Source organism: Primulina eburnea, chromosome 6 (genome assembly GCF_022965805.1).
Source record: "Primulina eburnea isolate SZY01 chromosome 6, ASM2296580v1, whole genome shotgun sequence".
In the NCBI taxonomy this organism is placed as follows: domain Eukaryota; kingdom Viridiplantae; phylum Streptophyta; class Magnoliopsida; order Lamiales; family Gesneriaceae; genus Primulina; species Primulina eburnea.
In genome coordinates, this window is record NC_133106.1 from 27,925,402 (window position 1) to 27,939,548 (window position 14,147).

General features: G+C 33.2%; 2 protein-coding genes across 2 annotated transcripts; one reads left to right on the forward strand and one right to left on the reverse strand.

The window, feature by feature from the left end:
- Positions 1-809: 809 nt before the first annotated feature.
- On the forward strand, positions 810-1,856 carry LOC140834045 (aquaporin TIP1-3-like). Its single transcript, XM_073198641.1, has 3 exons — positions 810-1,020; positions 1,231-1,481; positions 1,674-1,856. The coding sequence occupies exons 1-3, from the start codon at positions 888-890 to the stop codon at positions 1,839-1,841; spliced, it is 552 nt and encodes a 183-aa protein (XP_073054742.1). The 5' UTR covers positions 810-887; the 3' UTR covers positions 1,842-1,856.
- Positions 1,857-7,243: 5,387 nt separating this feature from the next.
- LOC140834044 (ruvB-like protein 1) lies at positions 7,244-13,905 on the reverse strand. Its single transcript, XM_073198639.1, is given in 14 exon segments — positions 7,244-7,498; positions 7,579-7,648; positions 7,741-7,832; positions 7,945-8,044; positions 8,133-8,239; positions 8,320-8,385; positions 8,532-8,639; positions 8,641-8,667; positions 12,124-12,279; positions 12,540-12,602; positions 12,604-12,690; positions 12,792-12,923; positions 13,051-13,239; positions 13,682-13,905. Coding segments are annotated over 14 exon segments (1,368 nt in total). The 5' UTR covers positions 13,763-13,905; the 3' UTR covers positions 7,244-7,408.
- Between the last annotated feature and the right edge of the window lie 242 nt (positions 13,906-14,147).

Here is a 14,147-nt window from a genome sequence, read left to right on the forward strand (position 1 = left end):
AAATATATAGTACAATATAATATGTTAACTTTCTATATATTTTCTTAGTAAAATATTTAAATATAAGGTCTAAATTAAATTAACAAACAACAATCAACTAAAAATTGTTCAAAATAATTTTTCATTAACTAAATATCATATCAAAATATATAATATAAATAAAAATATAAAAAAATTATTAATTTAATGAAATTTCGGTTTTTTCGGTTTTGACATATATAATCCAAACCCGAACCAAATAAACTTCGGTTTTAACATTTATATCTGAATTACAAAATTCGACTTTCAGTTCGATTCGATGTTCGGTTTTTTCGGTTTAAATTTTCGATTTTTTCGATTTTATCCGAAGTTTGAACACCTCTAGTACACAGAAGAAAAATCACACTCTTCATTTTATTGTTGAAAACATATCAACTTTTCTGAAATATATTGAATTTTTTGTATACTTTATTATTTTGTGATAAAGATGTATAGCTTTGTCGGAACGGTGATATATTTTTAGTTCTTGTTTCGTCCAAGTGTCGGTATGAGCTCTTTCAACTCATGTTGGAGCCAAAACAACAAATTCTAAATTAATTCTTTTTATAAAATATAAAAATAAAAGTTCTGATATTAATTTTCAAACATTTGTTTAATTTTAATATCATATATAATTTGTTTATTAATTTAATATTCAACATACATTTCTTTTTCCACCGATTAGATATTCAACATGTCGGTATGATTATTGAGGACATTATTTGACCAAATTTTTAGCTCCTATACGAACAATACTTATCTACCATTATATAAGCAGGGGTGGGGTGTGACGGAAAGCAAAAACAAGAAGCAAAAGCTTATTGAGTGATCGAAATTCCGTCACCCAAAAATTTTAAAAAATAGTTACAATGCCGATTACTAGAATATCGATCGGAACACCGGCGGAGGCCAGCAAACCTGATGCCATCAAGGCCGCCGTGGCTGAGTTTATTTCGATGCTCATTTTCGTTTTCGCCGGTGAAGGCTCGGGCATGGCGTTTGGTAATCCCTGACATTTGATTGATTATTAATGATATATATTGTACATGTAATTTTATTAAATTATTTATCTTATTTTTTTATCACAATAAATCATTAACTATTCTAATAATATTAAACATCGCCAAAAATCTTGACATGAACTCGATGAAAAACTACAATAGAGTAATATCCCATCGACTAAATTTTCCATGCCCATCTTGTCTGCCACAGCTAAGCTAACTACCGGCGGAGGAAGTACGCCTGACGGCCTGATCGCGGCGGCCATAGCCCACGCATTCGCGCTCTTCGTGGCAGTTTCCGTGGGTGCCAACATCTCCGGCGGCCATGTAAATCCCGCCGTCACCTTCGGTGCCTTAGTGGGTGGTCACATAACACTTTTCAGGAGCATTTTGTATTGGATCGCACAGTTGCTTGGAGCTGTTGTCGCATGCTTGCTTCTAAAGTTCTCTACTGGTGGACTGGTAATTAATTATCTTATAAACTAATTAAACCAATTTAACTTGTTTCAGGGGGAAAAAAAAATTAAACTCAGAAAACATACATAAAAATTAATAAGATTTTTTAATATAAGTTTTTAAATTATTAAAAGTCACTAAATTAATATAAAGTGTAATTTTAACTATGTTAAAATATATATTCGATGGCTATGGCAGGAAACATCGGCGTTCGCCCTATCGTCGGGAGTATCGGTATGGAACGCTCTCGTATTCGAAATCGTGATGACTTTCGGCCTAGTCTACACAGTTTATGCCACTGCAGTGGATCCAAAGAAAGGTGGGGTGAGGATCCCCTGCTGTGGAGAGAGAAACAGCACAGTGTAATGTGCATTTAAAACAACACCATGCTATCAAATTATTATTATTATTTTCTTATTTCCCTCATTTTGGTTTGTTTAATTAATTAATTAATTAAAACAATGAAAATAATAATTATATATTATTTTTTAAATAATGAATTAATTGACGTAAAGTGTATCGATCCTATTAAAAATAAAAAAAACATAAAAATTTAATTATATCAAATATTTCGGTAGAATAATTCAATGACAAATTAATGAATAATTTGACTTAAAAAATTAAATATGAACAAAAAATTTAAATAAAGTATTAATTTTTTAAATAATTCAATTTATTTTGTATAAAATAATATTTATATATGGTTTAATTTTATTAAGTTAAATTAATAATTATCTCATTTTTATACTGTCTCGAAAAAGTGAAATACATGAAAATTAATGATGCATTTGTATTGTTTATATCCGTTTATTGTTAAACCAAAATTGTTAAGATCATTTAATTCAGATAAATGTTACAAAAAATATTGTTACAACTAGTAAAAGTATTATTATTAATATAATACAATTTAATTTTAAAATCATTAAACTTAATAAAATTAAACTATATATAATATTTCATACAAAATAAATTTAACAAAAATTTAATATAAATAATTATTTAAAAATTTAACCTTTAGTTAAATTTTTTTGTTTAAATTTATTTTTTAAGTAAAACTAATCATTAATTTATCACTGATTTATTATATTTGGAGATTTTGGTTTAATTTAATTTTTCTGTAAGTTTTTTAAAATTTTAACAGTAATATATTTTGCATGAATTAATTGAATATTTAAAAATTAATATATGATAATTATTTTTATTTATCTTGTCCTAATTAATTAATTGAGCAAACCAAAATAAGAGAAACAAAAGTTTAAAAAAGAAGTTTTGACAATACACACGCACAGCACCGTATAATGTTTCTCTCTCCACAGTAGAGGATCCTCTCCCGGATTACTAAGGGGTTCGCTTCAAAAAAGTTTGAATTTTGTCATTTTGTTCAGTATTTCTTATGTGGTGTTGTTTAATTGTGTTTATTTCCTAATAGGCCACTGGCTTTTTGAATGTGATAAGCTGTTAAATTGTGTAATTCTCTCTCGATTTTTATGAAATATTTAAATTAATATGATTTCAAAGTTTATATAAGTTATTAAAAATAAAATGTGGTAATCAATAATCAGTTTATTTTATCTAAAGTTTGAAAACACTTTACATGTGGTGTCTGCCATCTTAGTGGATTTTGAGAATCAGTCTTTCTGAAAACATTGTTTGAGTTCTTTAATCTATTATGTTTTTATCATTTCAAATTCATGGTATTTTTTAGTCTGTATAGAAAAAAATAGTTGAAAAAGTACAAATTTTAAGTATCAACTGAATCAAGTTATGTATATCATTATATTTTTAGGTATGAAATGTTCACACTTTTTTTAAGATAATAAGGAAATGGACGGATCCAGAAATAAGAGTTTGTGGGGCTTGAACTCAATATGATAAGTTATATATTATTAAAAATAAATTACATTATATTGTTAACGAAGTTGTGCCCTACGAGATTTTAAAATATTTTATGGAATGACTAAGTTGAGGGGTTTTTTAAAAAATAAAATAAGAAGAAAATTATTAAATTTTTTGGAAAAGTAATTTATGAATTACATTACAAAAATAAGCTACAGAAGGCAAGAAATCATTAAGAAAAATATGATATGCTAACCTGTATCTTAGGAAGATGAACCGAATCTCAGGATTTAGGATTTAGGAAGAACAAGCAAATGAGCAACTAGGTGACTGGCCAACAAAAAAGAATCCCAAATTTTGTGAATATGGCGTGAAAATTAGGAGAAGATGTGGCTGGGCTGGGCCATTGAAGTTTTAACTTAAGTGTAAAAAAAAAAAACGAGTTGGGCTACAGCCCAGTATAGCCCATGTGTACATCAACCTCTGTATGTATTGTTGATCAAAATAATATATAAATGTATATAATTTTGATACTGAATTGAATTGAGTATCAATCAATTTGAATTGGGTATATGTAATATAATATTTGGATTCTTAAGTTTACTTCGTTGAAGTGAAAAAACATATAAGATCATAGATTAAGATTTTCTGACACGAAAACTAAATAATAACTTATGTTTGAATTTATTTAGAAACTGAATCCCAATTAATCCAATTTTGTTTTGTATTGTTAAATAAAAAATACTCCCCCACCTCTCGTCGTACTACAATATATATTACTAAAAAGTGATAATAATAATATAAAGATCCTCATTGCAGTTTAATATAGTTATCTGTTAAGAAATTTTTATTATCCTAAAATTTTGATGATTGACAAAATCAAAACAGCACATAACTGTTTCAAGAAACAACTGCAATCTTCCTTGTATAATGATACTCACGGGAAATTTAGGGTCCGATTCCAGTGAGTGTCATTAGTCCATACGCATGTTTCAAAATGGTCCCGAGCCTGAAATCACGAATAAGACTATTACATGTTTATGTTATTCATCTTATCCGATCGTTGGAATGATATCTTACAAAAAAAGAGTAGAAGAATGCAGAAGATAGTTCAATTATTTTTAAGATTTTCAACCACGCAACGCAATTGACACACTACTGAAGCTTGCATACTCAAAGATCTCCGCGCTCTTAAAGTTCATATATTTCATCGCTCATCAAGCACGCACTCAGAAGAAAGATATCTGATCATTCAAAGATCAACTTCGTGCTAATCAAAATATACAGTTTTCTTTTATCAGTAACCTTTTGGTTATTTGGTTAATTGTATTGTCTGGTTAACCGAGGGTTCTTAAAATCCAGAAGTATAAAGTGATTACTAAGAGTTTCAAAACAGATAGTATGATAAGTTTTGATTGGTGTGAGATGTTGCAATAACTTTTTTAAAGCCAAAATTTTTTTAGTAGAATCTTTCCTAAAGAGAAAGTAGAGGTGACATAAGTGTTTTTATCTCCTAACATCCATTAAAATCACGCGTCTTTACTTTTTGTGTGCACTTACTTTTCGAACTATTTCTTGTTAACATGAGACAGTCAAGTGGTTGAAGATATCATTAGAAATCATGAATGATTTTCATCATTTTTCAAGTGGTTCATATTTCTAACCGTTCAATAAAAACTTTCAAGCGCCTAAAAACGATTGAAAATCAATTTTAAAAAGAAAATATATCCTACACTATCATTAGTGCAGTGTGACTTTAAGATATTCGTAAACATGTGAGACTCGATTATTATAATTATAATTATCAAAAAATACTTATTAATTTAAATCTGCAGTTGAAAAAGATTTAAAAATACTTTTAAAAAGGATATTTGACCTATAAAAAATTTGACATGACCTCCTCATAAATGGGATATACAAAAAATTTAAAATACATATAAATAAAAAAAATAAAATATTACTCAACTGAATTAAAAACAAACACAAACAATTGCCGATCAGAACAGAACAATTCAAATAAAGTCGGCAAGACTCAAAACGACATGGCTAAATTCAAGCAATTATCGACGGATCCAAATAATTTACTGATACACGGTGTATCTCTCTGGTTATAAAATCTGACATAAACTCAGAAGAAAACTCAAATATATAGATAAACTTTTTGGGAGAATCCAAACTGACTGGATAAACATTATCCAACCTCACTCACGAGCTCCACTAACAGATCATCTGCCTAGTGCTGCAAAACTACCTGAGTAACATATCATGATGTCTAATAGCAGCCACAACAACCTCCAGTAAGCAACTAGGGTTAGGATTATAGTATGAAGTAGTTAAACAAAAACAATAATAATCATAAATCATGCATAAACATAGATAAAGTGAGATATACAATGCATGAACAAGGCTCAATAACAACGGGGCTACTACAGCCAGTAAACGGTATGATAACTACAAGACTACCACTTGGCCAACAATGTACAAAGGATCTACAACTCTTCCTCCCATAGTCTATCGTAGACTTTACTTCAAATGTCAATCCACACACATCATAACAAATTAACTCATGATAAGTACTATAAATCAGCCAATAATTCTTGATCCTATATTGGTATTGCACATGCTCGAACTAATTGGTATGTCTGTATTTCTTGAACCGAAGGCAATGCTAACTCAAATTGGATCCCTCTTCTTTCTAGTGTAATGCCCGGTTTCCTCAAAAATGACTCGGAGATAAAAGATTGTGCGGCTCCAGAGTCAATAAAAGTGATAGTTGTAATACCAGAAACCAAAAACATACATGTAATCATTGAAGAGACAGGATTTGACTTTTCTTTACTCATAACAAATGCTCGCCCCTAAAACTTGGTTGGTACAAAAACTAGAACCTCACGAAAAATTCTTAGCAACATGTCATTATAAAAAATTAAACCGCATTAGCATAAGAGAAGTAAACACACTAATGTTCGTAAAAAATGTTGAAAACCAACCTTTGTAGGAGGAAAATAATATGTTTGCGGTATTTATTTATTTCTTTTACTACTAATGTTTTGTTTGAATTTTGGAAGTAAAAAATGAGAGCAGAGTGCGAATGTGGTTTTGTTGTGTGTGTTTTTTTGTGGTACTTGAACATACTAGAATTTATTAAATTAATTTCGATTATTTGATTATTATTTTATCTAGTTTTATTTTTTTATGATTTAAGCTACATTGTATATTTTAAAAACGCTCTTATGTTATTTTTATTTTTATTGTTTTCAAATCAATTTGAATATATGCTCTAATTTTTGCAATCTATATTATCACTTAAAAAAACCTTGTACAAAACGAAATTGCTCAAAATAGCAAATCTAATTCTACATTTAAAACCATATTTAAAAAAAAAAAAAAATTAGCTGACCACATTGATAAATCAGTTTGAAATTTTTTAAAAACATCATAAAACCACACTGTTGAATTGCACAATAACTCTTATAATTGTTTTTATTCCATCCGATCCATGAAAAATTAAAATTTTTGAACCAAAAATATTGTTTTCCATTCTAGATGTATAGATAGAAATTGATATGTCTAACAGATATAAATACGTGACATCGTTTCTCGTAACAACTGCTCATAAATTTATTATGCAATTTAAAAGATGGAACTTACTTGGGCTTCCAATCATATATGACAAAAGTGGGTCGGTATTGAGTAATCCGTATAAAAATAATAATAATTAAATTTTATCAATACCATTTACGGTTTTGGGTAATCCAGGTATCCTGAACAACTAATCTTGGAGAAGGATGACACTCATATTCAGGTGGAATTCGAAAGTGATTTATTTTATTTGTCTTTTTTCCCTTCTTGAAGTTGGTCGTCTCCGTCAATCTAGTTAATTATATTAATTTTACTAATTATTAATCATAATTACAACTAAAAATAACTTATCCTATATTTTAATAAATTCCAAAATATAAATACGAATTAGCTAAAATAAGCTTTCGATGCAATTTCCATTTCCGTTATAGAGAAAAAGTGATATTTTTTCATGAAAGAGAATAAAATAATGGTGTATTTCAGTTGAGCAAGAACCCAGATCCAACACCAAATCACTACGATATGTATCTATCCTGATGCTCTTGAAGAAGCTTCGCCGACGATTTTGCGTCCAGATAAAGACTGTTCACCTCTTCAAGATCAGCCTAAAAAGCACGCAAAGAAACTGAGCACGTTCTCTACAAAATTAACCCGTTGTGCCGAGAACAAGAGTGAACATGATTACCTTGCAAATATTATCGCGACCGTTCATTTTAGCGATTATGCTGGATGGCGTTAGAAGTTGCACGGCGTGTCTGAGGAAGAAAAACATTGAATCAGATTTTTGCGACCATAAATAAAATGTCTACAACAAAAAAATTAAGGAAAACAAAAAAGTGATGCAGACCTCAGGGATGCTTTTTGCCCAATTTCTCCAAGATAAGCCAGACTTTCCTCATCTATTTTCAGTTCCTCCACCTGCGCTCGGATGGCTAGTATCTAACCCATACATTAAGAATTCGTCAAGATTTATCGTGTATGTACGATGCTCTGAGGTTTTGCTGACATTTACAAAGGTTTGTGCTATGTAAGATAAAAGCGGGAATCTTACCTGTATCATTTCAGCTGGACCGTAGGTTTCTGTTCTTATAATAACCAAGCGGTCTAATAAGTCAATTGGAATGCCATGAGGACTAGCCATGTCAGTGCCTCTGTAAAAAACCACGGTTTTCAGATTAATCTTAACATCAGCTGTTCATAAATGAGCATGGTCCCCGACACAACAGACTATTTCTTTACCTGACATTACAAATTCCTCTATTTGTAGCAAAAATCACTATTGGTGATAGTGAACTTTCTAAAGCACGGTTCAAATACGAAAAACATTCCATATCCAGCATATGCACCTGAGTCATTTTCAGAATGGGAGTAAATGTTTAAGCGTATATTAAAGGTAGCATGTACATAAATGTGCGAGAGAAATAACCTCATCGATGAATAAAACACCAGGAACAAGTTCTGCCACACCTTCATCTATGTACCGGTTAACAACCTGAATTTCATACCTTATCAGTACTCAATATACTGAATAATCTTAGCATGAAGAGAAAATTGAACAGTTCAAAAAATTTGAATATGTTCCGTAGTACATGTTTTTTTGACAAGAAACAAACATTAGAAATCTGAAACATAACATACCTTATTTATTTCCTGCCTTAGTTTGTCAGTGATTTCAGTTTTCCTGGGCTTCATCATTTGACCCATTAGGGACAATATATCTTGTCCTCCTTGAGGCCGTGCATTTGCAGGCATCTAGATCATGCAACGTAACATCCTGACAAGGAATAAAATCAATGTAAAAAGGATGCATAATAACTTGTTTAAATCTTTATATCCCTCCATCAGTTCGAAGTATGTAACTTGGACAAAACAGAAAAACAAATACCAAGTAGGAAAGCTTGTCAAGAGAGTTTAAACACACTGCCAGATAATAATTTCTGGTATTCTTACATTATCTGAAGGCCTTTATGATTAACTCGAAGCAATACAAATTCTTCTCAAAACAGACGTACAATTGAAGAGCGTGCAAACGAAACTCTAGAGGATGACTTCTGTTAAGTAAAGAAATAACAACCATATATAAGATTGGAGGATTGGACACTAAGAAAGTTCACAGATATATCAAACATGCAGGAACTCATATCCACAACTATCCACATACACATCAAAATCGTATAATTCCAAAAAAAATCAGTCTCCCATAGTTTTCCTACACATGTCATGTTTCTTACCTAATATAAAAGGCATGACAATTTTAGGTACCGTGTAGTGCACTTGATAATGGTGGAATGAGGTATAGCTTTTTATTCATCCTATGTTTGTCTCATTTTTTTAGTCATCTCATTTTCATCAACTGGCCTGTGATGACCCCTATATGTGGGTTGCATTAGAGATATCTCTCCACCCACATGAGGATATGATAATGTTGCGGGCTTAGATGATAAATCAAAGCCCAAATTCAGATATGTATACACTAGAAGGCCTAGGCACAAGGAAAACACACGGGGCACAGGGAATAAGAGAGAGTGGGGGAACGGAGAGTTAGTTATCCAGCATATGTTGTTATTGTTGCAGACTACCTGTTGCCAGGTGAATTACATGGATTCTCTCAGGAAAATACTTGCTTTCTATCATCTAATACACATTATATTATGCCTCTATAATCTGATCATCATCACATTTTATCTGTCCATGTTTCTCAATTCCAGGAACTAGTGTAACATTTGATCCGACCGGATACCCATCGGAAGAGATAGAATAACAGTGGCAGCAACTCGTTCAGAACATAGTTGTCAAAGGCGAGCCACCAGGCGTGAACGTTGCGCCTGAGGCCGTCCCAGGCGCATAGATTCACTAAGGCGAGCTAAGGCACTCGAGCGCTCCTGAGATATCTTTTTCGGCCTCAGGCGCATAGATTCACTAAGGCGAGCCCAAGCACTCGAGCGCTCCTGAGATAGCTTTTTTTTCCTTCTAAAAATTCAAAAACAGAGAAGTTGCATTTTCAAACCTTTTTTTTCAATTAGTAATTTAAAAGATAAAGGCCCAACCCCAACCCCAAACCCCAACAGCCCAAGTTCACAACGTAAAAACAGAAGGGAGCGGCAGGAGCAGAAATGTAGAAGAGAAAGCATGCAGAACGAATAAGAGAAAGGCAGAAGGCTGCAGTTAAGAGAGAAACACAGCAGCAACGTGCAGAAGAAAAAGCGCAACAGCAACGGGCAGAACGTACTATTTCTGAAGACAAAATCCACTAGGTTTGATTTCTACTTCATCTTGAACAACTACAGCAAATTTTAATTCTCACGGGACTTGTCTCGTGCGATATTATGAAATCACATTTTGACTTACACAATACTATTTATATTGACTAAAAAATAAAGATTAAAGTTTTCCATTATTGTGGCCCTTAATTTAGTGAAGTATATCTATCCAAAAAGATATTCATAATATCGCACGAGACAAGTCGCATGACAACTAAAATCAGCTATAGCTGTTCAAGATGAAGTAGAAATCAAACCTGCCAGATTTTGTCTTCAGAAATGGGTACGTTCAGCACGTTGCTCCTGCACTTTCTCTTCTGCACGTTACTACTGTGCTTCACTCTTTATTGCAGCCTTCTGCCCTTCTTTTATTCGTTCTGCACGTTGATGTTGCGCTTTCTCTTCTGCAGTTCTGCACTTCTGCTCATGCCGCTCCCTTCTGTTTTTTACGTTGTGGACTTGGGCTGTTAGGGTTTGGGTTTGGGTTCGGGGTTGGGTCTTTTGTCTTTTAAATTACTAAATAAAAAAAACAGATAAGTTGTATTTTCAAAATACAACTTTTTTGTTTTTTAATTTTTAAAAAAAGCTATCTTAGGCGCGCCTCAAGTGCCCTTCCAAGGGCTCGCCTTAGTGAATTTATGCTAAGACGAGCCCTCGTAAGGGCACTTGAGGTGCGCCTGAGATAGCTTTTTTCACCTAGGCGCAACGTTCACGCCTAGTGGTGCCTCTCGCCTTAAGGCAAGAGGTTCTCGTCTTTGACAACTATGGGCGATATAAGGCATAGGAGGAGAGAAATGATGCAAAATCTCATTCAATGGAAGGGCAAGGCAGTGGAAGAGGCAACATGGGAAGACGCCATTGAGTTCTCAACCCAATTTCCAGAGTTTAGCCTCGAGGACAAGGCTAATGTTGAGGGGGAGGATATTGTTACGGGCCTAGATGATAAATCAAAGCCCACAATCAGATATGTATACACCTAGAAGGCCTAAGGTCCAATTAAGAAAACAAGCGGTGCAATGGGAATAAGAGAGTGGGGAATCGAAGCGTTAGTTATTCAGCATATTTTGTAATTCTTGCAGACTAGCTGTTGCTAGGGGAAATACAAAGATTCTCTCTGTAAAATATATGATTTCTATCATCCAATACACGTTATATTACGCCTCTATAATCTGATCTTCATCATTATCGTATGTAATCTGTCCACGTAACAGATAAGTGTGATATAGATGAAATTTTACGATCATGCCCTTTGACAATCATGGTTGATTTAGATTTTGCAAGGGCATTTAGATCTTACAATTTTTCTAGAGCTAAACAATGTAAACCTCCAAAACAACATGCAATGATGCCCCCAATAAGGTTGTTTTCCCTCCATGAGCAACAACCTCAGGTAATCACCTGATTTTCCCTTAGTCCGACCTCACCTCTAGCCTAAAAAATTATGTCTCTTGTTAATAGCAGAATGTTAATTCCTAAACTACATTTTCTTTCCCAATCCATGTCATCAGTCAATACTTTGCGAGAAATCCAACCTCTAAACCAAGCCCCCAACTTGAGATGTGCGAAATTAATAAACAAAATGAATGTGGTCAATAACATCAAACCTATACTAAATGCCCCCAGATGCAGTGCCATATATTGAAATTGACATAGAAGATATTGCATGATTGACATCAGAAAATTAAGGATTACCTATAACTGTTTCATGAAAAGGGGGAAAGGCAAACTAGACATTCTTTTCAATCAGTTGCTATAATATTATTGTGCATTTTATATCATAGGGTAACAAAGCAGCACATCATGTTACACATATTAGACATTTTCTTCTCCAGTAGTCTACAGAGATGAAAGTCAATGCCATGATCATAATTGATCTCCCAGAATTTTAATATGAACCAAAACTATAGTAAAGTTAACAATGCCCATTTCTCATCGATCAATACATGATATTGCACAGAATAGATACACACCTGGACTATCTCTTTTTTCTTGTGAACCTCTCCTTTAGGAAGTGGAACATATTCTTCAGCCTCGAGATCAAATTCTGTGGCAAAAACATCACTCCTGCCAACCCTTTTAACTGCTCCACTATTTGCTTCAATGTATATAACATCACCAACCGCCACCTGTAATTTCAGCATTATCACTGAAGCGAGAAAATGCGAACATTGAAAGCAACAATTTCCGTAAGTTAATGAATCATGGCAGGAGTGTTATTTGAGATGAGAACATTTTCATCTAAAATCCTTTTACATGACCATGAGGGACATTGGTGTCGTACAAGGAAATGACATCTAAAACCTTTATCTAGTAGATAGAGATGAAAGTATCAGACGAATCTTCATAAAAGATTTAACCGCAAGAGTCAGGTTTTTTAGGAACTCACCTTTTCCTTAATCAAGGCATCATATATTGTAGGATCCAGCTTCAATTGTTTGGTTCCTTTCACAGGTTTTCAACCCAATAATAACATGGCTTATACTTTTACCATATCCACCTGTTGTACTTTCAGTTTCTTCTGGAGATAGTTCTGTCACCTGTCATCCATGCAGCAAATAAAACATCAACACTGGAATAAAGAAAATACATAATTAATTACATAAGAACCGATAAAGAGAATATTAATCAGATAGCTTGCCTCTCCTTCGTAGACCTCTTTGTTTTCTTTAATCCGGAGGCCAATAGCTCTTCGGAAATTCTCCATTAGAACCTCTGTCTTCTTTACTTCAGATGAGTACACTTCTGAACCCACCATTGGGCAAAATGGAACCTGCATATTTTATTAAAAGGAAAAATATAACCACAAAAACTTATTTGATGAACATCAACATGAACAAGCCACTAAAACAATGCAGGTCAAACAACCAAAATTACAGACTAAATGCGGACAAAAATACCTTGCTACCAAGTTCCTGTGAAATCCATAAAGCAAGAGCTGTCTTTCCAGTACCAGGAGGACCAGCAAATAATAATGCACGCCCAGCCATTTTCTTTTGGCGTATCATATCAACAACAAGGCCAGCAGCTTCCCTCGCAGATGCTTGACCAACAAAGCCAGCAGCCAAAGGTAGTGCTTTTCCATTAGGCTACATCCAATAAGAGCACGGAACAAAAGTAATTCCATAAGTATAAAGAAAAAAGCACTACTTCACCATACCATATCAAATGTCTTATTACTCTGTAAGCTTTCGCCATAAAAACCAGTGCTACAATGAATAAAACAAAACATCAATCTTCCCCGTGAAACTCAATTACGTGCAACATTTGGGCTGAAGAAAAATTCTTTCTTTCATTATTTCTTGTTTCTCTATTCATTTAACTTTACACCCAACCATCAAACCCAGTTTCCTTTGGATCTTACCTTCGACTTCTAAAGGGGTAATAATTTTTTTTTTTTAAAAAAAAAAGTAAACTCACAACCACAGATACAATCTTCAAAAACAGCAACTAAAAACGGCACAACTGAAACAGCAAAAAAAAAAACAAAAATAAAATTAAAAAAATCTCGGTAAAGAATTCTAAACAAACCTCAAGTCCAAGGCCTTTAATGTGAGTATGAGTGGCTATTCTCTGCGTCTTGGAGGTGGATTGTACTTCTTCTATTTTCATTTCGCTGCCTATTCAACTGATATTCTAGTGAATTTCTCAAGATTCTCTTTTTGATTAACCCTTTTCTTCCGCTGGGTTCTTGTTTTTGTTCTTGGTTTGCTGAAGCTGGGCGCTCCACTAGAGGCGAACTGGGGTTCAAGGAGCTTTGAACGGGTAGAGTAGATGCTACCTGTGGGGCTAGTACCCTCACAGGATCTCAGCCATTGATTTTATATGGTGATTAAATCTGGGCCTTTGATCATTTTATGGGTTGTATGTGTGTTTAAATCTGGGCCTTTGATCACTTAATGGAGACAGTGCCTCACAAAGTAGGATGAAATAAACCCTTTGAACGGGAAACAAAAATAGGTGGGATGGGTTATCGGGCTATATCCCACATTTGGGC